Here is a 22,468-nt window from a genome sequence, read left to right as displayed (position 1 = left end):
TGACTGAGCCACCCCGCCAGGAAATTAATCTTAATAATATATTTGATTTTACCCAGTATATCCAAAATATCATTTCAATATATAAACAATATAAAAATAATGAGATGCTTTAAATTTTTATCATACGAAGTCTTCAAAGTCTAGTATGTATTTTACCCTTCAAATCTCCATTTGGGTGCTGTATCTTTGTTGGAAATACTTGATTTGTATTTTTTTAAAATGTATTTTTATTGATTTCAGAGAGGAAGGGAGAGGGAGAGAGAGAGATAGAAATATCAATGATGACAGAGAATCATTGATTGGCTACCTCCTGCATGCCCCCTACTGGGGATCGAGCCCACAACCCGGGCATGTGCCCTTGACTGGAATGGAATCTGTGCTGCAGGCTGATATTCTATACACTGAGCCAAACCGGCTAGGGCTTGATTTGTATTTAGAGTTTATAGAACTTACAGTTGCAAAAGTAGATTCATGTGTATATACAAGTTCTAAATCTGTTTTCCAATAACTAGATCAAGTACTCGTTTTTACATTTAATTAAAATTTTAAAATTAAAGATTCAGTTCCTCCGTTACACTAGCCACATTTCAGATGCACAATAACCTCTTGTCAATATTACTGTTCTAAACTTTTTTGTATATTTTATCTACATTTTGTTGAGGTGCATATTTTATATGCAGTGATCTGCAGCTTTCCCCCTGACTAAACAGTAATGCTGTGTTAATGTACATAGTTGTTCCTTATTCTTTTCAATAGTTACATAGTATTTGCGTCTATCATTAGTTATTAAATGATAATAGTATCATATTAAATCCCCTCGTGGCTGCTTGGTTGTTCTAATTTGTTGCTGCGGTAAACACACTTGTACATTAAACGCTCACACATTTGTGCAGGTATTTCTATAAGAGAAGGCATCATAGGGGTGGAATTTTGGCAAATATGTTCTAAGCTTCCTGTGTGCTGGCTCTGTGGTGTGTACCTCTATCTCTGAATGCTGCTCAGCCTCTGGGCTACCCGAAGATTAATCTGTGAAGGAGCAAGGAAACGAGGCGACCGTCGGGTGGGTTAGATGTGGAACAGATGTCACAGGTGCCTTCTCCTCCGTGCGCAGATCTGTGCGGTCCTGGCTGCTGTCACCGAGGTGATCCGCTCCCAGGGTGGGAAGGAGACGGAGACCGAGTACTTTGCAGCCCTGGTGAGTGGGAGTGACCTGGGGGTGGGTGTTTAGAGCAGCTAGTTACTCAGGCTCTAAGACGGGGCCCCTGGCATGTGGGGAGCGAAGGACCGCCTGAACAGGTGAACGTGCGTCAGTCATTCTCCCGTGGCTTGGAGAGGCTAGTGGTATTTGCTGCATTTCCGTGTAAAACAAAAATTCACTCCTTTGGGTTTTATCCTCTTGGTCTATGAAGCTGAGTAAGGCCCAGGGGACCCTCTAGAAAAATGCCTCTCAGGGTGTGGTCTGGGGTCCCCAAGACCCTTTGGGGGAGTTGACTAGGTCAGAATTATTTCCATAATAATATTAGAACATCATTTATCTCTTTCTCACTCTTGAGTGTATCATGGAGTTTTCCAGAAGTTACGTGATGTTTGATGACATTATTTTGACAGCTAACTGAATTGTGCTTTCATATCCTTGTGGTTTGAAATTTTCTCAGTTTTAATTCTATTATGGCAAATATCCGTAGGTATAACCTACATAAGCAGAACCTTTGGGGAATCCTCAATCATTTTTAGAACCAGTACTTTAGAGTGGGGTTGGCAAACTACTGCCCAAAGACGTAATCTGACCCATGGCCTATTTCTTTACAGCCTGAGAGCTAAGAGTGGTTTTTATGTTTCTAAAGGATTGTTAAAACACTCAAAGAAGAATATGCAATAGAAACCGTAAATAGACTGTAAAGCCTAAAATATTTGTTATCTGGCCCTTTACAGAGAAAGCTTGCCAATCTCTGCTCTAGAAAAATGGAGTAAATTACATAGGAGTATAAGGTTTTTATCGTGTGCCAGGCAGGATTCTAATTGTTTCACATGTGTTAATTCAGTTAAGCCTCACAACAACTTTTAAGCACAATTATCCCTATTTTATAAATGAGGAAACTGAGTCACAGAAAGGTTGTTTCCAGCCCAAGACAAACAGTAGCATCTCGGGGATTTGAACCTTTGACAACCTTCTTGGTCATAACTGGTCTGCTGGGCATGGTGCCCCCCAGCACCCAGCATGGCACATTTCCTGCTCACACCCCCTGTGATCCGGTCCTCAGATGACGACAATGGAAGCGGTGGAGTCCCCGGAGTCTCTGGCTGCTGTTGCTTACCTGCTGAACCTTGTCCTGAAGCGGTGAGTCCTGGGTTCTGTCTGGACCCAAGGCTCTTTGTGGAGAGGAGAAGGGAGTGTGGACGGGAGGAGCAGGATCAAGGAATTGCTAAACAAAACAAAAGGATACTGGAGTATCGGTGGCATTCTGCATCAGGCTCGGGGGCGGCTCAGGAGCCTGTAGACAGAGCCTGCGTGCTGGAGCCTGGCAGGGGGCAGCCCTGGTGCAGTCAGTGGGGCAGGAGTGATGGGGTGGAATGTTGGCGCCGGGGGGCAGGTGGGGAGAGGATTGGCGTGAGTTTATTGGGCCCGTCTAGTGGGCGGTATAGAGAATGGGTAGTGAAGAAGGCGAGGGGGGCAGGCAGCTCAGGTACCATGGGGATCTCACTGTCCTGGGTGTCAGGAAGGGTGAGCTCTTGTCTTGACTGTTGCTTACGTGCTGAGTGACAGGCCAGTGCTGCCTCCCTCCGTCCAGCTTCCTCCTTCAGACCAGGGCGGGGCTGTACCAGCTGCTGTCGGAGGCCCCTCTGGAACTCTGACTTTCCCTGTTCTCTCCTGCAGCGTGCCCAGTCCTGTGCTCATTAAGAAGTTTTCGGATACCTCAAAAGCCTTCATGAGTATCCTGTCAGCCCAGGCCAGCAGTGGCTCCACCTCTGCCCTCCGATGGGTTAGTAGTTGGTTCTCAGTTTCTCCTCTGCTGTCGTCCAGAACAGCGGCCAAAGCATGGGTGCTCCCTGATGGGTGTGGGCACTCTGTGGACCCTCGGGTGGATCCCTTTGGGATTTGATGGAGTCAGTGAGAAGCTGGGCTTTTTCCCTGCCTGGCTGAAGAGGGTGGAGCTGAGAGACCCTGACTCTCCTCTTCAAGGTCCTCTCGTGCCTGGCCACCCTTCTGCGGAAGCAGGACCTGGAGGCCTGGGGCTACCCCGTGACCCTGCAGGTGTACCACGGGCTGCTGAGCTTCACCGTGCATGCCAAGCCCAAGGTGAGACTGCTGGGCCCCCAGAACATGGGAATGGATCAGCCACTCGGGGTGGGCGGGGCAGGGCTGGCTTGTCTGAGTGGGATGGCGAGCGGGCCCAGAAGTTCTGTTTCTTGCCTCTGAGGTCCCATCTGCCCAGCTCCCAGCAAGCGAGGGGCAGCTCCTACAGGAGGGATGTTCACTGTCAGGCCCCTCTGAGTTTCTGCCGCCTCACTGGGTGGTGACAGGTTAGTTACAGTGGCAGGAGGGCTGGGGGGGCTTTTGCGTCACACCGAGTTGGATACTGGACTCACCGCTTGTGCTGTGACCTTGGGCAAGTTACTTAATCTCTGAGCCTTGGTTTCCCAGCTGAGAAAGAGGCTAATACTATCGTCCTTGCTGCGAGGGTGCGGGGAGGCTCCGGTGGTCCTCACAGGCCGGGCGCTCAGTAAGTGCTGGCTGGCCGTCATTTCCTCCTGAAATAAAGGGCAGGAAGCATGTAATGGTGATACCAGTCATAGTCATCGCTCACCGGGCTGAGCTCTGTTATCCCAGGTGGCTCACGCCTCTTTCCGTGGGGATCCGTGTGAACTTGCCATTTCTTCAGGTCTCTGCTACAATGTCACTTTACTGGAGTGACACCTTTCTGACTGTCAGATAAAGATGAATAGCTCTGCTTTGTTGTCTGCAAAGTACTTTTGCCTCCTGGTGTATGGCTGTTTGTTTCTGCCTCCCAAGTAGAACACGAGTTGTGTGCTCTGTTCGCTGCCACGCTGCCAGCACTGGGAGCAGTGTAAGAACAGTGCTGGCTTGGGGGACACTCAATGTTGCTGATGACTGAATGATTGAATGACTCTCTGCTGTAATGATGAGGACGTGGAAGCTCAGAGATTAAGTTGCTTGGCTTGCTTCGGGCTGTGTGGTGAGTTAGGATAGCAGGAATTAGAGCCAGGGTTGTTCTCACTCCATAGCTCGGGTGTCTGTTCTTTTTTTTCTTTTTCTTTTTTTTTAATATATTTTTATTGATATTTTACAGAGAGGAAGGGAGAGAGATAGAGAGTCAGAAACATCAATGAGAGAGAAACATCGACCAGCTGCCTCCTGCACATCCCCCACCGGGGACCCAGGTACATGCCCTTGACCGGAATCGAACCTGCGACCTTCCAGTCCGCAGGCCGACGCTCTATCCACTGAGCCAAACCGGTTTCGGCGGGTGTCTGTTCTTGAAGGCCAAGGTGTAGCATGGACCATGTGGGTGGTGTGTGGTCGCTACTTCTTGGTGGGCGGTTGTGCCGGCCACCCCAGCTGCTGGATGAATGCTCACCCCCTTCCTTTACCCCTCAGATCCGGAAGGCTGCCCAGCATGGCGTGTGCTCGGTCATCAAAGGCAGTGAATTCATGTTTGGTGAGAAGGCTCCTGCCCACCACCCTGCTGCCACGTCCACCGCCAAGTTCTGCATCCAGGAGATTGAGAAGTCTGGAGGTAGGAGCCAGGCTGCGGGTGGGGCCTGCGGGGAGGACAGGGCCCGCAGCAGTGAGTGGGCTGGAGTCTCAGCTCCCCTTGCTCTGCCAGGCTCCAAGGAGGCCACCACCACGCTGCACATGCTGACACTGCTGAAGGACCTGCTGCCCTGCTTCCCGGAGGGCCTGGTGAAGAGCTGCAGTGAGACTCTCCTCAGGGTCATGACCTTGAGCCATGTGGTGAGCTCAGGCTGAGAGCCAGCGGGCAGGGGCACACTGAAGGTGGTCTGAGGGTGGTGGGGGTCTAGCTGCAGACCCCAGGCCCGTGGTGCTGGCACTCCGGGAACTCCCTGGTCAGGCCAAAGGCAGGGCCTGAGTGTCTCCTTGCTCTGGCCCTGCTCCTCGCTACAACCAAGGACTCCATCTCATCCCCAGTGTCAGGCAGGCTGGGCCGGCTTCTGGGTCCTGGTCCAGTTGGGAGCTGGCCTCAGCGATCAGAGCAGAGTGAGCTGGAACTGTGGTGGGGCTGGTCAAGCGTCCGTCCTCTCCCTGCCTTGAGCTCTACTCGAAACACAGTCACAGTTATTTCTCTTTTTCCCCCCTAAGTTACTGACGTCTGTGTGATGATGTTAAAGGTACATAAGAACGATCCCCTACATTTCTGCCAGTTCTGTTCATCTTTATGTGTTCTCTTGTAGTGTTTACTCATATACATATTTTAAAGTATTGATTATAAAAATAGCATGATCACTGTTTAAAAGGGAAAAATCTTTCAGGATTTTATAAAGTAAAAAATACAAGTCTTTGTTTTCCCTTCAACTCTCACTTCCTAAGATAAATAGTGCCAGCAACTTAACTGTGTATCCTTTCAGACATTTTCTGTTTGGATAAGTTAACATACATGAAATACAGTTGTGATGATGGTATCCAGACCACTCATCACCTGCTCTTTTATCTTTTAGCCCTTTATGTTAAAAATACTTTGTTTATGCCCTAGTCAGTTTGGCTCAGTGGATAGAGTGTTGGCCTGAAGGGTCTCGGGTTCGATTCCAGCCAAGGGCAGTCTTGATCCCCGGCCCCGGTTGGAGTGTGATTGGGAGACAACCAATTGCCGTGTCTCTCTCGCGTCGAGGTTTCTCTCTCTTGTCTCTCCCCTTCCACTTTCTCTAAAAATCAACGGAAATATATCCTTGGATGAGGATTAACAACAAAAAAATACTTTGTTCATGTTTCTAGATTGTCTTTGTTTAAGTCATTTAAAATTTTTTATTGGCTGCCAAGGTTTACCAAAGTGACAGCACTCTGAGTGTCCAGGTGCGGGGGAGGGGAGCATGTTTGAGGTTCAGGGGTCGAGCCTTCCCCCCCTCACTGGCTGGAGTGGGAGGTTGAGGAGCCCAGGGCTTGCAGGTTGCTCTCTAAGCTTATGTATCCTCTCCAGCTGGTGACAGCCTGTGCCATGCAGGCCTTTCACAGCCTCTTCCATGCCAAGCCTGGCCCAGGTACCCTGCCTGCAGAGCTCAATGCCCAGATCATCACGGTGAGACTTGGCGATAGGGACGGGCATGGCTGTGTTGGGGTGGGGTGGTCCTGTTACTTGTCTGCAGGGTGAGGTTGAATGGGCTGGGCTGGGCTGCCCCATTGCAGGAGAGTGGTAGACAGGCAGCCAGAAGACTCCACCAAAGCCACATCCGTACCCACAGGAGCTGGAGGAACTGACTCCAGCAAGGTCTCATGGTGTTTTGAGCAGGGGTTCTCAACCTTAGGGACCTGTGGGTGGATTTGGGGAAGGAGCAGAAACTCCCCCACATTGTTTGCAAAATGTGTGCTCATGTTCATTTTTCCAGAGAAGGGCTCTGTGGCTTTTGTCAGGTTCACAGTGGGTTTTGTGACCCAAGTTACACTCCACTGCTCCTAGAAACTTCTATAGAAGCAGAACTAGAAGGGTTCATGGATCTGGGAGGCCGAGGGGGCGCTGCATTCTGGGGCCGCACGTGTAGGCCTGTCAGTGGGACACGCTGGGGCCTCAGGATGGAAGGGGTCTTTGCCACCGGGCTGCTGCTGAACGCATTTGCTCAGACACCTGCTTATTTCCTGTCTCGTCTCTAGGCCTTGTATGACTACGTTCCCAGTGAGAATGACTTACAGCCGCTGCTGGCCTGGCTTAAGGTCATGGAGAAAGCTCACATCAACCTGGTCAGGTAAGGTGAGGTGGAGGCGTGGCCCAGGGCCCCCAGCCAGGCTACCTGCCCTGCGGTGCGGATGGGAAAGACATGAGCTGGAAGCTAGAGAGGGTTCAGCTTCCTTGGGATGGTGGCAGTTCTATGTTGAGTGTGTAGCAGCCACCTCCTATTTTATGAGGCACGGGGCTGGGTGGCACAGCCTGTGTTAGCTGGGGCTGATGCCTAAGTGTTGGCCAGCTAGCCACAGGGATGGGTCAAGGGTACTTCTCTCTGGTGGGGCCCAAATGCCATCTGATCTTGTCACCCCTGGCTGCATCCTGTGCAGTTGGTTTCCTGCTCAGAGGGTATCATCCACTCTGCAGCTCTCTCCCACTCCCCACCTGAGTTCATGGTCCCCTCTTCTGGGATAGTCCTGTGAGCCCAGTTTCTGCTTTGGTCTGTCATAACACTCACAGTTGAACTTGACCATTTAATGGCAGTAGCCTCTTGACAATTCCACTTTTCACAAGTATGGCTGAGAGGACTCGGTGTGTCAATTGGTGACTTGCATTTTGCCTGGAAGGAGGGTCTCTAAGGCCCCCGAGGCTCCACCTGGGTGTCTGTCCTCCCTCCACTGAAGGGCTCCATTGGCCTGTTCTCCCCCCACCCTGCCCCGCACTCTGTTTCCCGGCATTGATCACGACCACCCCACGAAGAAGGCCTTAGCCCATTTCATAAACCAGAAACGGAAGCACTGCGAGCAGCTGGTCTTGAGGCTATTCAGGGGCATAGCCAGGTCTGCCAGGCCCATGTCCTTACTGCACCAGACCCTTCACCTTTCACCTGGCGGTGCTGGAAAATGGCAAAATAGGACTTCCACAGTGTCGGGATGTTTGTGGTAGCATCAAGGTTAATGGCAAAAAACCTAGAGACAGCCTAACCGTGCCCCAGGGGGGGACTGGTTACATATAAACCGTGAAATAGGAGGCAGCCGTCAGGGATAATTGAGGTAGATGTGTGCATGCTGATGTGGAAAGACCTTCAAGGTACATTGAGAAAAAGCAAGGTGCAGAGCAGCGTGCATGCTGTGATTATTTGCACACCCTGGAGCCAAACTACCAGGGTATGGGTCCTGACCCGCCCTCCACTACCTGGGTGGCCTTGGGCAAGGTACTTGACTTTTCTGTGCCTCAGTTTCCTCGTCTAGGAAATGTTAAGTGTAATAACGCTTATCTCAGTGTTTGCAAGGCTTCCTGTTTTGTGTTTTGTTTGCGGGGGCTTTTGTAGGCTTGAAGTGAATGAATGCAGGTTATGTCAGTACTTGGCATGTGATAAATGTTACATAAATTTAGTGATTGTTATTATTATATACGTATAAAAACTTCTGGAGGAGTACTGGGGAAACTTAACTTTGATTTTCCCCTGGGAAGTGCATCTGAGTGTCAGTTGGGAGAAAGGTTTGGTGAGGAAGACATTTATTTCATACTGCGAGCACCTGTTTGGATTTTTTTACCACCTGTAGCTGTTACTTGAATGACAGCACTTTCTAAAATTGCCCACAAGAAGGGCCCTGTAGAGCTCCCCACACCAGTGACTATCATTGGACCGGAGCCCCCCAGCCCCCCAGGCTCAGGGCCAGCCTAGCCCCACGGAAGTGTTTTGTCTTGACAGGCTGCAGTGCGACCTCGGGCTGAGTCACCTCCCTCGCTTTTTTGGAACCGCCACGGCCTGCCTCCTCTCTCCGCACTCACAGGTGGTCACAGCTGCCACCCAGAGCCTCCAGGTACCGCGCCCCCTGAGCCCCAGCTTTAGTGGGGGCAGCAGAGAGCACAGGGGTTCTGCCAGTTGCCTCAGGCTCCAGCTGCGTCCTGGGGGGAGGTTCTCAGGGAGGGATGGCTTCCTAAATGCTTCAGGAAGCAGGCCCATAGGAGGGCCCAGTGGCACTGGGGGCTGCCTTGGGCTTGGACAGCTTCGGCCTCTTTTTGCAGGAGATCCTGAAGGATTGTGTCGCTCCCCACATGGCTGACATCGGCTCTGTGACCTCCTCAGCCTCAGGCCCTGCCCAGTGTGTCGCCAAGATGTTCAGGTGAGAGCATAGTATCTGAGATAAGAAGGAATAGGGTGTACCTTGTGGAAAGTTCCTTGTAATGAAAGGTCTCTGCTTGTCACTGACTCTGGCCATGTGCACAGTGCCAGAGCAGCTGCTGTTGATTTGCGCCCTGGCCATGTTCCACGCACCACAGTGTGGTGCTCATGAGTGTGGACTCTCAGGCCAGTCATCTGGGACAAGCTCCTCCACCTCTCGATACCTCCAGGTCATCATCCGTTAAAGGGGGCTAATGCAGGAGAGGATTAGGTGAGGTAATATGTGCAAAGTGATCAGAACAGTACCTGGCGCCCAGTTAGGTCTCAGTAAATAGCAACTACTAGTAGTCCTGGTTCTAGGAGATAGGTACTGACCCCATTTTACAGAAGGACAAGCTGAGGTCGCCCAACTAGAATAAAAAGCAAGAATAGAGCTGCCCCACCCCTAGCCCATTCTTTCCTCCACACTGACCCCTGTTCTATTCTTGCCTAAAACCTCCAGGGGCTAGATTTTGGGAGATGGAGCCAAGCAAAGTGTGCACATGCAGGAAGGGGCTGGGCCAGCGCTCCCTAGTGCAGCTTCCGCATCCTGCCTAGACCACCTGGTCTTACCCTGCCATCCACATTGGGGCAGGCCAGGAAAGCATGGGCTTTGGAGGCCCAGTTTGGCCACCAGCAGAGTGACCCTGACAGGTTATTTCGTTTCTCGGAGCCTCAGTTTCACCTTCTGAAGATTGAACAAATAACCTGCCTCCCATGTTTTTCTTTAAGCTCAAAGGTTACAGAAATTAAACTCTTAGCACAGGGAGCAGTGTGGGCACTTCATAAATGCTAGGTTTCCCCTTTGGCCTTTCCGGGGGCCCTGCCCTAGCGGCCAGCTGGCGGTCTATAGCTCATGGTATAGCTGTTGACTTCCTGGCCAGGGCTCGGGGGCCGTGGCCATGGCCCTGACTGCCTGCTCCCTTGGCAGGGCAGTGGAGGAGGGCCTCACGTACAAATTCCATGCGGCCTGGAGCTCCGTGTTGCAGCTGCTGTGTGTCTTCTTCGAGGCCTGTGGGAGGCAGGCCCACCCTGTGATGAAGAAGGTAAGTTGGGGGGCTGCTGGGGCCGGGGCAGGAAGTGGCACTAGAAGGGGCCTGTGTCTCTGTTACCTCCGCACTTTAACTCCGCCCACCACCACAGTGCCCAGAGCAGGTGCCCAGTACTGTGCCCCCAGGAAGGTGACTGGGCCATCATGGGAGGAACAAGAAGAGGGGCAGGACCCCCCCCCCCCCCCCACACACACACACACACACACTGCTGCTCACTAGTGTTGGCTGGAGTTGATTGTTTTGAATAGGGAACCAGAGTGATTCTCTTCCCGCACCTGTTACCTTTTAATATTTAATTCTTTGAATTTTCTGTAATGAATGAGTATAGTGCTTTAAGCAGCCTTAGGTCTCAGGAAGGTGACTACATGCAGCCCAGAGTAAACCAGCTAAGGGTCAGGGGTCAGCTTTGGGAGAGGGTGGGACCTGAGGACAGGCCGCAGGCACCTTGTCGGCAAGTGGAGCAGCCCCGGCCTCGTGGCACCTTCCTCACTGACCCACTCCCTTCTCCTGGGACGGCAGGCTCCTCGGGGGCTGGCTGGGCTCTCATAGATGAGGTGGGCAGACCTGGCTTCCTCCGAGAGGTCATGAGGGGTGACCTAGGGCAAGCATGTCAAACTCGCAGCCGGCATGTTAAATAAAAGAGGCATGTGGCCTGCCGGCCGCAAGTATGACATGTTTGACGTAGGGGGTCTGGGCTGTGGTGCACCTGAGGGTGCAGCTCTCCTCGAGGGGCAGCCACCCCTCAGTGCCTGTTCATTTGCTAGTTGCTGCACACAGGTCCGCCTTTGCCAAACCTTGTTGTTTTTCAAGATAAACTGGAAATCTACATTTGTATGTAAAATCTCCTGACTTTTACATGTTATTAAAGAATACAGAATTTTTTTTAATCCTGGAACATTGGGGAGGGGTCAGACTGCATCAGTGGGTTACATTTGGTTCCTGGTTTGTGACTTCTGACCCAGAGCTTAACCTGGGCTCACGCTCCTGACCTCATCATCTCAGAGACTTTGGCTCAGACTCAGCTGTGGTGCTTGCTCTGCGAGCACATCTTGATGTATAATCTTTCATCTCTTTGCTCCAGTGTCTCCAGTCCCTGTGTGACCTACGCCTCTCCCCCCACTTCCCTCACACAGCAGCTCTGGACCAGGCAGTGGGGGCTGCGGTGGCCAGCATGGGGCCTGAGGTGGTTTTACAGGCTGTGCCGCTGGAAATTGATGGTTCTGAGTAAGTGTGACCCTGGTTGGCTTCTGTACGAGCCCTAAAAGGGTCAGACGACTTGCTCTCCCCCAGGAGGGTGTCCACTCCTTCGGGTGAAGTCTTCATGTGCCATGTGGGGGTCAGCAAGAGAGGCCAGAGCAGGCTACATGCTCTCCAGCTCAGCAGGGGGCGCAATGTTGGGGTGCTGCCCTCCAGGCTGTCACCCCTTCCTCACTGGGCCTCTCCTGCCTCCTCTCAGAGAGACTCTGGATTTCCCACGGAGCTGGCTGCTGCCCGTCATCCGGGACCATGTCCGGGAAACGCGACTTGGTTTCTTCACCACCTACTTCTTGCCCCTGGCTACCACCCTGAAGAGCAAAGGTATGGGGCCCACCGCAGTCCAGGAGCTCAGCCGAAGGGGTCGGGAAGGGCTCCTGACCCAGCACCCCAGCCCTCGGCCTCCCTCTGCCAAACAGGTGACCCGCCAGTGCTTGTGGGCCTAATTCAGTGGGCTGTCCCTCCCCTCTGCTCGAAGGCATGGCCTGGCCTTCCCCCCTTGTAGGAGCCTGCTCTCCCACTAATGGAGCAATTAATTACACAAGCACACAGCGGCTTCTACGTATGCAGGGATGTTCTAGCAAAAACCCTAACACAGCCTCCATGTCTGTCAGTGGGGTTCCAGTGAAGTTAGTTGTGGTAACGCCCACAGTGGGACACAATATGGTCATTACAAAGAAAGAGACATGGGCGTGCAGATGGTGAGTTGAACAGATCAGATTCAGATCTTGCTCAGCCACGCAGTTGGTTGACTTTGGGCAAGTATGTTAATTCCTTTGGGTCTGCTCCTCGTCTGTAAATGAGAATGATAATTGTGACGTGAAGATTAAGTGAAATAATCATGTAAGTGCCCATTACACAGCTTGTCACACAGAAATTACCAAGTAAAACAAGGTTTTATTTATTTTATTTTATTTTTTTTAAATATATTTTACTGATTTTTTACAGAGAGGAAGGGAGAGAGATAGAGAGCTAGAAACATCGATGAGAGAGAAACATCGATCAGCTGCCTCCTGCACATCCCCTACTGGGGATATGCCCGCAACCCAGGTACATGCCCTTGACCGGAATCGAACCTGGGACCCTTCAGTCCGCAGGCCGACGCTCTATCCACTGAGCCAAACCGGTTTCGGCCAAGGTTTTAGAACAATACATGTATAGTACATCTTGCTTATGTTTTTGAAGGTGTATGTCTGTTTAAAGAAAAGACCAAAATATGGTGACAGGAGAAGATTTGACTTTGGATGGTGGGCACGCGGTGCAATACAGAGGTTATTTTTTATTGATTTTAGAGAGGAAAGGTGAAGGAGAGATAGAAACATCAGTGATGAGAGAGAATCATTGATTGGCTGCCTCCTGCACACTCCCTACTGGGGATGGAGCCTGCAATCCAAGCATGTGCCCTTGACCGGAATCAAACCTGGGACCCTTCAGTCCGCAGGCCGATGCTCTATCCACTAAGCCAAACCGGTGAGGACAAGGTCTTAGATATTTAGAAGGAACAGTTTCATTCTGTGGGGAGGAAGGAATCACTGATATTGACCTCATCGCTGGGCTTTTGGTTTTCATGAAAATGGGGCCTGAAGGGTAGGAGGGTGCCCAGGGTCACACTGTGTGCTTTGTTACACTCCAGCAACGGACCTGGCCCAGGTGGACCGCATGGTGGAGTCCAAGATCTATGACACGCTGCAGTGGCAGGTAAAGGGTCCGTTGGGGGGGTGTGGGTTGGGTAGTGCAGGGGCGTGGGTTGCTGAACGTCATTCTCGTTTACCATCCCCTCCCTCCTCAGATCTGGACCCTCCTGCCCGGGTTCTGCACGAGGCCCACAGATGTAGCCGCCTCCTTTAAAGGGCTGGCACGGACACTGGGCACAGCGATCAGCGAGCGTCCAGACCTGAGGGTCACGGTGTGCCAGGCCCTGCGCACTCTCATCACCAAGGGCTGTGAGGCAGGTGCGTGTGGGCTCTGGGGTCCGAGGCTGGTGGGAGGATGGCTGTGATGGCACAAGCCCCCTGACCCCCATCTCCTGGCTTGCTGTGGCTCAGTGCCTGAGCCATGGTTCATCCTTTGCAAGGACCTGGAGCTTCGGCTGGGGATCCAAGGATGCAAAAAACCACCCCTTTTCTCTCTTTATTCCCAATGTGCCGGCACCTGGGGAGTTACCCAGTCAGTGCTGAAGGGTTTCACTGGCCCCCAGGACAGGAGCCGTGGAGAAGCATAGACCATGGTGGCACCTTGTTCTCTTTGCTCTGGTCTCAGCCTCCTCTGTCTCATAGAAGCCCCACATCCATGGTCCTGCCACGGGTCCTCCTAAAGGATGCCTCTGGGCTACAGCCTGTGAGGTCAGCTCCCGCCCCTTTTATGCAAACTTTGGTCCTCCTGCCAGAGGCTGACCGTGCCGAAGTAAGCCGTTTTGCCAAGAACTTTCTGCCAATCCTCTTCAACTTGTATGGGCAGCCTGTTGCAGCCGGGGACACACCAGCTCCTCGCCGGGCCGTGCTGGAAACCATCAAAACTTACCTTACTATTACTGACCCTCAGGTGAGCTGACGGCCAGGGAGAGTGCTCCCAGGAGGGGAGTGTTGGGTCAGGAGCATTGGAAAGCCCAAGGCCCTACCCGGCAGGGCTCACTTGGACCTGTGCCACCTGGAGAACAGGAGACCAGATCCCAGCGATGATGGTGGGGCCAGGCATGGGCTTGAGGCTTCTAAACGAGAGGGCAAGGAGGTCTAGTTCTGTGACCTGCTGCTGCTCTGTATTTCTCTGTTAAACACCTTCCTCCTTTCATCCTGGGGGCTGCCAGTTGGTGAATGGTTTCCTGGAAAAAGCCAGTGAGAAGGTGCTGGACCCTGCTAGCTCGGACTTCACCAGGTAAAATCCCCCACTTGAGCTGGGGTGGCCCAGGGAGCTGGAGGGTGTGGATTCTCTGGGCTAACTTAGGAAAGGCTTGAGATCTTGAATGTCTCAGTTCCACTGCAAGGCTTGAGTGACTTCTTTCTGGAACGGCAGTATTGCCCGCTAGGGAAGGAGGGGGACCCTGGAAACTCACTGTCTGGGTTCAGATCCCAGCTCCACCACTTACGGGCTGTGTGACTTGGACACATTACCCATTCTTTGCCTTTTTGCCCTGATCTACAATGGAGAAGCTAATGGTACCTGCAGCAGGGTTGCTGTGAGAATTGGAGGGGTTAACACTGCAGTAGTGCCTGGTACCTGGTGAATACTCCATTAGATGCAAGCCATGATTATCATTCATGGGCTGCTTCAAGCGCCTGGTCCTCATCCTGACTTCTCCCACCTGCCCCTCACCCCGTGGGTGTAGACAGTGTTAGTCTGTGCCCTTCTCCAGCCCTCGCTAAGCCCCTCCTTGGTCTCCTGCCCTGAGCAGATTGTCTGTCCTGGACCTGGTTGTGGCCTTGGCTCCCCACGCTGATGAAGCTGCCATCAGCAAGCTGTACTCCACCATCCGGCCCTACCTGGAGGTGAGCCTGGGGCTCACTTGGGGAGGAGTGGGCTCCTTGGAAAGGGGGGGAGGGGGGGGCCTGTCTTCTTTTCTTCATCTCTTGCTGCTGCCCATGATCATCTGCTTTCTTGTGGTGTGACTGTCCTTTGTACCCTGTCTAGTCCATCTGTCACATAGATGCCAAAGTGACTAAAACGCACAGCCGTGCTCAGACCTCACCTGCTGAGGTGTCTGGTAGAAACACGGCCATACTCCTTTGCCTGGATCGCTCACTGGGCCATCTCAACCCAGCCTGATCTTCATTCTAATCACTCTCATCTCCCCTTGTCCGTCCTCATCCCACCACCACTTGGCCTCATTAAACTGTTTAAGTTGCAGATATAAGGGACCCCTCTGTGCCTTTGCACATGCTAGGTCCTCTGCCTGACATGCTGTGGCAAGCCACCAGGCAGAACTCAGGCCCGCAGTGACCTCCTGAAAGCCGTTGCCACTGCGACAGTTAACAGGCAGTTAGCCAACACTGAGAAGTGCTCTGGGTGGAACATGCAGGCAGACCCAGAAGTCCAGGCAGGACAGAGTGCCCTGGGAACCGTAAGGGGTCAGGCAAAGGAGAGACAGCAGAAAGATGAGCAGGCCTGGCAGGCTGGTGCGTTCCTGGCACTGCAAGTCCATGCTGCTGGCGCGAACATCACTGAGGGGGTCAGTGGAGTGGATTGGAAGGCTGGGCTGGCTTCTTTCCCACAGCATCTCTGCCTGGCGCGGAGGTAGCCTCCTGCCGTCTATACTCTGCTGGCCCTCTTGTCGGACCTCATGAGCTCCAGAGGGCAGGGCCAGCTTCTCTGAATCCCCTCCAGTGCTGGCCTGTTAATGGTGACGGCTCTGTGACTGTCATCACACGGGTGGTGGACCTCCAGTCCCCTCTTCATCCATCTGTGTCCTCCCAGAGCAAGGCCCATGGGGTGCAGAAGAAGGCCTACCGCGTGCTGGAGGAGGTGTGTGCCGGCCCCCAGGGCCCCGGGGCCCGCTTCGTGCAGAGCCACCTGGATGACCTGAAGAAGACCCTGCTGGACTCGCTGCGGACCACTTCCTCTCCTGCCAAGAGGGTGAGGATTCAGGGCAGCCCCGCTGTGCCCGAGGGGGGACGGGACACCAGGAGAGGACCATGTCGGGCTGGGGTGGCATTGAGGGGGGGCCTGACCATTGTCCCTCTGCCCTGCAGCCCCGTTTGAAGTGCCTCATACATATCGTGAAGAAGCTCACAGCCGAGCATGAGGAGTTCATTACTGCCCTTGTCCCGGAGGTGAGTGCGTAGGAGGGGGTGTATGTGGGTTTTGGGGGTTCCTTGGAGTGTGGCTCCGAAAGGCCTGTCAGGATCAGGGGAGGGTAGTATTGGGGGTGGGTGTGGGCTCGACTCACTGTCTGGGAGTGTGGGTGCCTCTACCTGCTCACTCGGCTTCAGGCCACCAGCCTCAGGGTGTCCAGCTCGCGAGAGCGCGCTTACGGGGCTGTCTGGGCAGGTGATCCTGTGTACCAAGGAGGTGTCGGTGGGCGCGCGGAAGAACGCTTTCGCCCTGCTGGTGGAGATGGGCCACGCTTTCCTTCGGTTTGGCCCGAGCCAGGAAGGTGAGGCCTTGGTGACTCAGGGCTGGGGTGGACGCTCTGCTCCCAGACCCGGTGGGCCTGAGATGCAGCATGAGCGCTGGGCTCTGCCCTGGTGCAACTTGTCCTGCTTTCCGCCCTCCCAGAGGCCCTGCAGCGCTACCTCGTCCTGATCTACCCCGGCCTCGTGGGCGCTGTCACCATGGTCAGCTGCAGCATCCTGGCCCTGACCCACCTCCTTTTTGAGTTTAAAGGTACATGCTATTTCCTGAAGGCCTGGCAAGCCCTCAGAGTGGGAAAATACCCAGGAGGTCAGGATAGGGTGGCTACCAGGTAGGGGAACGGTCAAGGGAGGGTGGAAGAAAAGCTAGAGCCAAGCCCGGCCGCCTCCCATCTCCTCTGCTGCCTCTCATCCCATTCTCAGAGTGGATGGGAGCAGGGGGCTCCGATTTTAGTCCTGGTTCTACAATCCTGGGGCCTGACTCTCCGCTCCAAAATGGAGGAGGAAAGCAGCCCCTACTCCTGTGGGGGCTGAAGGACCACAGGAGACACTCCTTGGAGGGTGACCAGAACCGAGCCAGGCACACGGAAGTCCCTCAGTGCTGGCTCTCGCTCTTGTGACCGGGCAGGGTCTGGGTCTGGGTGTCTCTGACAGTGGCCCTCTGGCCCCCCAGGCCTGATGGGGACCAGCACGGTGGAGCAGCTGCTGGAGAACGTGTGTCTGCTCCTGGCCTCCCGCACCCGTGACGTGGTCAAATCGGCGCTGGGCTTCATCAAGGTGGCCGTGGTGGTCATGGACGTGGCACACCTGGCCAAGCACGTGCAGCTTGTGGTAAGTGCCCCCTTTCCCCTCTGTGGGTGGCGACGTGGCCGGGCTGTCGTCATGGGACCAGGGAGCCTCAAGGCCAGCAAGTTTCAAGCGTTCTTTTAGCTACCGCAGTCTTGTGCAACAGGTCATGCCGAGCCCTGGAAGGGACCGGTTGGGGAATGGCAGCCTGGTGGAGGAAGGGGCACAGCACCCAGGCTGCTGCTTGTCACCCCCACCTCTTTGGCCCCTCCACAGAAGCAGGGGCTCTACAGGGCATAGGTCAGTGGGCAGGGCCATCCCTCATTTTACAGACGGGGATACTGAGCTCAGAGACAGCCCCAGGTCACACTGCTGGTGAGACAGCCCTGGGAACAGAACCCGGAGCTCAGGACTGAGACTCTGGGCTCCCCCAGCAGGGCCCTCATCTCCTTTTTTTTGCCTCTTGCATTTTGGTCTTCGTGTTTGAGGCTCCTCTAGACACCCCTGCTGGGCTGTAGAAGGGCCTGAAGAGCCTTCTGGTATTGGGCCCTCTAGCCCCTTCTGGCCGCTCATAAGGCATGTTGCAGGCTGGGACTGTCAGATCCTCTTTCTGCTATTCCCACTGCCTCAGTTTCCCTCTCCAGCTGGTTGAGTTGCATCAGACCTCCAGGGGGATCTTTCTTGTCTTCATATCTGACCTTGGGTCAAGGCGAGAAGGGGCAGATGAGAGTCAGGATAGCCTGCCTCCGCTGTCCAAAGCCTAACCGGAGACCAATGATGGGAGAACAGCCACAGCGGGCAGTTATCTGTTCTGCAGTTATTAGAATGGATAAAGCCCTTCAGAGGATCGATGGGGCTCTATCCCCCAGCCCATTGAGAGACACTGGATATTATTTGCCACCCACACGTTTCCCAAACCAGCCCATGTGAAGGCTTAAGAGCAGACCAGCCAGACATGAGCTCGAGGATATGAAGGGACATATGGAACCAAGAGAAACCTGGTGGTGTTGGGGGCAAAGTACGAGCCATGGAATTAGATCTGGGCTGACTCCTTCCTCTGTGGCCACTTAACAGCCACATGACTCCCTGTGCCCCAGTTTCCTCGTCTGTAAATTGGGGATGATGATAATATCTGCCTCACTGGGTTCTAAGGATTCCATGCGATGATGCATGTCAGGTGCTGACCACTGTTCAGAAGACTCTCAAGCTGTAATCTTGGCAGGGTGGTCGGGAATATGAAGGCGATTTAGGGGGGAGGTGGGGTCTGCCCAGACTGGAGCCTCTTTGGAGCAAGGGCTGAGCCAGGAACAGGGCCACTCTTGCCCACACCTCTTAGCCAGCCCTGGTCCTCTTCCCTAGTCTGGACAGCGGGGTGGGGACAGGCAGGGTGGGAGGCGCCCTCCCCCTGAAACCCTGGTGCCCTGCCCTGCAGATGGAGGCCATCGGGAAACTGTCCGATGACATGCGGCGGCACTTCCGCATGAAGCTTCGCAACCTGTTCACCAAGTTCATCCGCAAGTTTGGGTCTGTGCACAGTGGGGCGTTGCGGGAGGAGTTGAGGGGTTTTCCTCCCACCAGGGACCTTGCAGAAAAGGGGCCGGGCTGGGGGACCAGTCTCTTCCCTGTCATTGGAAGGGCTCTGGCTGCACACCTGCTGCTTCTGGGTGGCACACTCTGGCCAGTGCACCTCACCTGCCCTTCGCTGCCCCCTCAGGTTTGAGCTGGTGAAGGGGCTGCTGCCCGAGGAGTACCACAAAGTCCTGGTCAACATCCGGAAAGCTGAGGCGCGGGCCAAGAGGCACCGTGCTCTGAGCCAGGCTGCTGAGGAAGAAGAGGAAGAGGAGGAGGAGGAGGAGCCTGCCCAGGGCAAGGGTGACAGGTGAGAACATGGTGGTGTCCCGGCAGCCTGGTCCCCCCCAACCCGGGGCCTGCCCAGGCAGTGCCCAGCTGGCCCTGCCTTTCCCTGGCTTTAGCATTGAGGAGATTTTGGCCGACTCCGAGGACGAGGACAGTGAGGAGGAAGAAAGGAGCCGGGGCAAGGAGCAGCGGAGGCTGAGCCGGCAGAGGAGCCAGGCGTGGCTGAAGGAGGGTGGAGGGGATGAGCCCCTCAACTTCCTCGACCCCAAGGTGGCCCAGCGAGTCCTAGGTAAGCAAGAATCAGCTGGCCCCTGAGCTCAGAAAGCAGGCTTACCTGTTCAGGGTGGGGGTGACTTGCATAGAGGCCAGTGGGAACCCCTCACCCTGACACATGCACACTGTTGTGCTGTGGGCACCCATCTGCGGCACAGACCTGGTCTCACTGGTTATAATGAGGGTGTGAGAGGGTTAGGTCTTCCACTTCCTCACTGCCGAACTCTGCCATGCCAGCCACACAGCCTGGGACTGGCCGGGGCAAGAAGAAGGACCATGGCTTCAAAGTGAGCGCCGATGGCCGGCTGATCATCCGGGAGGAAGAGGAGGATGCTGCCACCACCAAGATGGAGGAAGAGGAAGGCTCTAAAGGTGGGGCCGCCTGCCCAGTCTGGGAATGCAGCTGCTTCTGGCCTGGGCCAGGGCTGTGCACGGTTGTTCATTCATTTATTCATTAATTTGTTCATTCAGACCATTTGTCGTAGGAGCAAAGGTAACAGCTTGTATCTGAGGCAACTTTCTCAAACTCATTGAGTTTCTCAAACTTTTTTGACCAAATTAAGAAATCTTTCTGTGTTGTAATGCAGCCATTTATACAATTCTATAAGTCACACAAAACTTTCAAAACACAGTACTTCCCCTTACCATGTGCGGTACCCTCTCTTGGTCTCTCGTCTACTCTGTTCTGTTTCTTTCCTTCTCTTCCTCCTTTTTTTTTTATTTCAAAAGTATAAAATATAAACTTGGCTGAGGCCCAGAATCTCACTGAGAGGTAGAAAGAGCCACACTCAGACCTCACGTGCCTGAATCCATTGTCTCCTGTTGTCCAGGAGCCCCTCGGGTGTAACATCTCCAAGTACTGTGCGTCTTTCCTGATCCCTCTGTGCACATATCATCCATTAGATCACAAAAGCTTAGATCTTCTAAAATAGATCTGTCTTCCTCTTTTTTTTTTGGTTCACACTTCCATGATCCTTGGGCACGTGACTCACGGCATCCTTTTAACCAGTGTTCTCCCGCTGCCCCTACCCTTAGCTTACCAGCTGTGTGACTGGACTTTATTTAACTTCTCTGTGCCAAAATGGGCATAATGCCAGTACCTGCTTCAGAGGGCTGTTGCGACGACAAAATGGGCAACCTGAATAGCACATGTACGTGCAAGGGATAAATGTGACGACACTATTTCCTGATCTGGTCTCTCAGTCTTGGTAATTCCCATCTCTTTCCCCTGCTTGTGCACGATCCCGATGCTGGAAATGCCCCTCCCCTCTCCTGCCTTCACACACCCTCCGCCCTTTAAGGTCCCGCTCAGTCCTTCTTTAAGGCCTTTCCCCAGCCCTTCTGCCCTCCTGCCCAGTCTTCAACACTTGGTCACATGCTCTCTCGTGGCGGCATTGGATTGTTGATTGACTTTATTTGAGTTTGTCTTCCCTCCATCTGGTTAATTTCATACTTTTAAAAAAAATATTACTGATAGCTTTTTTATTTTTTGGTATGAAGTGTTTATTTGATAGCTTTTTTTTTTTTTTTAATATATTTTATTGATTTTCTACAGAGAGGAAGGGAGAGAGATAGAGAGTCAGAAACATCGATGAGAGAGAAACATCGATCAGCTGCCTCCTGCACATCTCCCACCGGGGATGTGCCAGCAACCCAGGTACATGCCCTTGACCGGAATCGAACCCAGGACCCCTCGGTCCGCAGGCCGATGCTCAATCCACTGAGCCAAACCGGTTTCGGCTATTTGATAGCTTTTTTAAATCATGGTAAGATATATACATAACATAAAATTTACCTTCTTAACCATTTTTAAGCACACAAGTCAGTATAGTTCAGTAGTGTTAAGTATATTCACATTGATGTACAACTCACCTCCAGGACTTTTTTAATCTGGCAAAACTGAAACTCTATGCATTAAACACTAACTCCCCATTTCCCCCTCCCCTCATCCCCTGACAACCACCATTCTATCTATGAATTTGAGTATGAATCTAAGTACCTCATTAAGTGTAATCATTCAGCATTTGTCTTTTTCTGGCTGGCTTATTTCACTTAGCATAATGTCCTCAAGGTTCATCCATGTTGTAGCATATGTCAGAATTTCCTTCCTTCTTAAGGCTGGCCTTATTCTCTTGTGTGTATACACCACATTTTGTTTATCCATTCATCTGTTGGACACTTGGGTGGGTTGCTTCTACTTTTTGACTATTGTGAATAATGCTGCTGTGTACAAATATCTCTTCAAGTTCCTACTTTCCGTTCTTTTGAGTATATACCCAGAGGTGAAATTGCCGAATCACATTCTGATTCTGTGTTTAATTTTTTGAGGAACTGCCAGAGCCACACTGTTTTCCACAGTAGCTGCACCTTTTTACATTCCCACCATCAGGACGCCAGGGTTTCAATTTCTCCACATCCTTGTCAACACTTGTTATTTCCTGTTTTTGTTTGTTTATTTTTATAGTAGTCATCCTAATGGTGGTAAAGCAGTATCTCATGGTGGTTTTGATTTGCATTTCCTTAATGATTAATGATGTGTAGCATCTTATTATGTTTGCCGTGCTTTTATATGTCTTTTTGGGAAAATGTCTACTGAAGTCCTTTTGCCCTTTTTAAAATATATATATATATATTTTTTTTTTTATTGATTTCAGAGAGGAAGGGAGAGGGGGAGAGAGAGAGAAACATCCATGATGAGAGAGAATCATTGATCGGCTGCCTCCTGCATGCCCCCCACCGGGGAATCTAGCCCACAACCTGGGCATGTGCCCTTGACCAGAATTGAACCCGGGACCTTTCAGTCCACAGGCCGATGCTCTATCCACTGAGCCAAACCGGCTGGAGCCCTTTCGCCCATTTTTTAATTGGGTTTTAAGTTCTCAGGTAGGAGAATAAAGCAGTCCTCCCAGCAAAGTGAAGTAGGGGGGCTCCCTAGAAGACCTGGGTTTACCTTAGAGTTGCAGAGAAAACTGTATTTACCTCAGAAGTGGGGTCACCACTTCCTTAAAGGGCTGTTGTCCCTGGGACTGTTGTCCCTGGGACCTAGGATGGGAAGGAGAAAGGGTCCGTGTTCAGGAGTCTCGGCTCCCACAGGACACAGGGTTCCTGGGAGGTAGTCGGCAGTTCCCCCAGCCTGTTGAGCCAAGAGAAGGCAAGATGAAATGT

At 52.8% G+C, this 22,468-nt stretch overlaps 1 protein-coding gene across 2 annotated transcripts in view; it reads left to right on the top strand.

Annotated features, from left to right (window-relative positions):
• RRP12 (ribosomal RNA processing 12 homolog) overlaps positions 1–22,468 on the top strand; it is a 142,813-nt gene that overhangs the window by 2,262 nt on the left and 118,083 nt on the right. For both annotated transcript variants that reach the window (XR_009448233.1, XM_059660959.1), the window contains exons 3-29: positions 1,112–1,195; positions 2,262–2,338; positions 2,876–2,981; positions 3,182–3,298; positions 4,619–4,757; positions 4,848–4,975; positions 6,174–6,272; positions 6,842–6,933; positions 8,566–8,677; positions 8,883–8,980; positions 9,950–10,064; positions 11,152–11,294; positions 11,527–11,648; positions 12,958–13,022; positions 13,114–13,276; positions 13,711–13,865; positions 14,128–14,195; positions 14,713–14,806; positions 15,732–15,890; positions 16,007–16,087; positions 16,305–16,410; positions 16,533–16,640; positions 17,061–17,218; positions 18,606–18,697; positions 18,888–19,052; positions 19,147–19,319; positions 19,541–19,675. Coding sequence is in view for 1 of the 2 variants with exons in the window: in XM_059660959.1 (XP_059516942.1) it covers positions 1,112–1,195; positions 2,262–2,338; positions 2,876–2,981; positions 3,182–3,298; positions 4,619–4,757; positions 4,848–4,975; positions 6,174–6,272; positions 6,842–6,933; positions 8,566–8,677; positions 8,883–8,980; positions 9,950–10,064; positions 11,152–11,294; positions 11,527–11,648; positions 12,958–13,022; positions 13,114–13,276; positions 13,711–13,865; positions 14,128–14,195; positions 14,713–14,806; positions 15,732–15,890; positions 16,007–16,087; positions 16,305–16,410; positions 16,533–16,640; positions 17,061–17,218; positions 18,606–18,697; positions 18,888–19,052; positions 19,147–19,319; positions 19,541–19,675 (3,154 nt within the window). In the remaining variant the exon portion in view is untranslated. The remainder of the gene's footprint in view (positions 1–1,111; positions 1,196–2,261; positions 2,339–2,875; positions 2,982–3,181; positions 3,299–4,618; positions 4,758–4,847; positions 4,976–6,173; positions 6,273–6,841; positions 6,934–8,565; positions 8,678–8,882; positions 8,981–9,949; positions 10,065–11,151; positions 11,295–11,526; positions 11,649–12,957; positions 13,023–13,113; positions 13,277–13,710; positions 13,866–14,127; positions 14,196–14,712; positions 14,807–15,731; positions 15,891–16,006; positions 16,088–16,304; positions 16,411–16,532; positions 16,641–17,060; positions 17,219–18,605; positions 18,698–18,887; positions 19,053–19,146; positions 19,320–19,540; positions 19,676–22,468) is intronic.

Source organism: Myotis daubentonii, chromosome 13 (assembly GCF_963259705.1).
Source record: "Myotis daubentonii chromosome 13, mMyoDau2.1, whole genome shotgun sequence".
Classification (NCBI taxonomy): domain Eukaryota; kingdom Metazoa; phylum Chordata; class Mammalia; order Chiroptera; family Vespertilionidae; genus Myotis; species Myotis daubentonii.
Note: the sequence above shows the minus strand (reverse complement) of the source record. Positions and strands in the feature narration are given on the sequence as shown.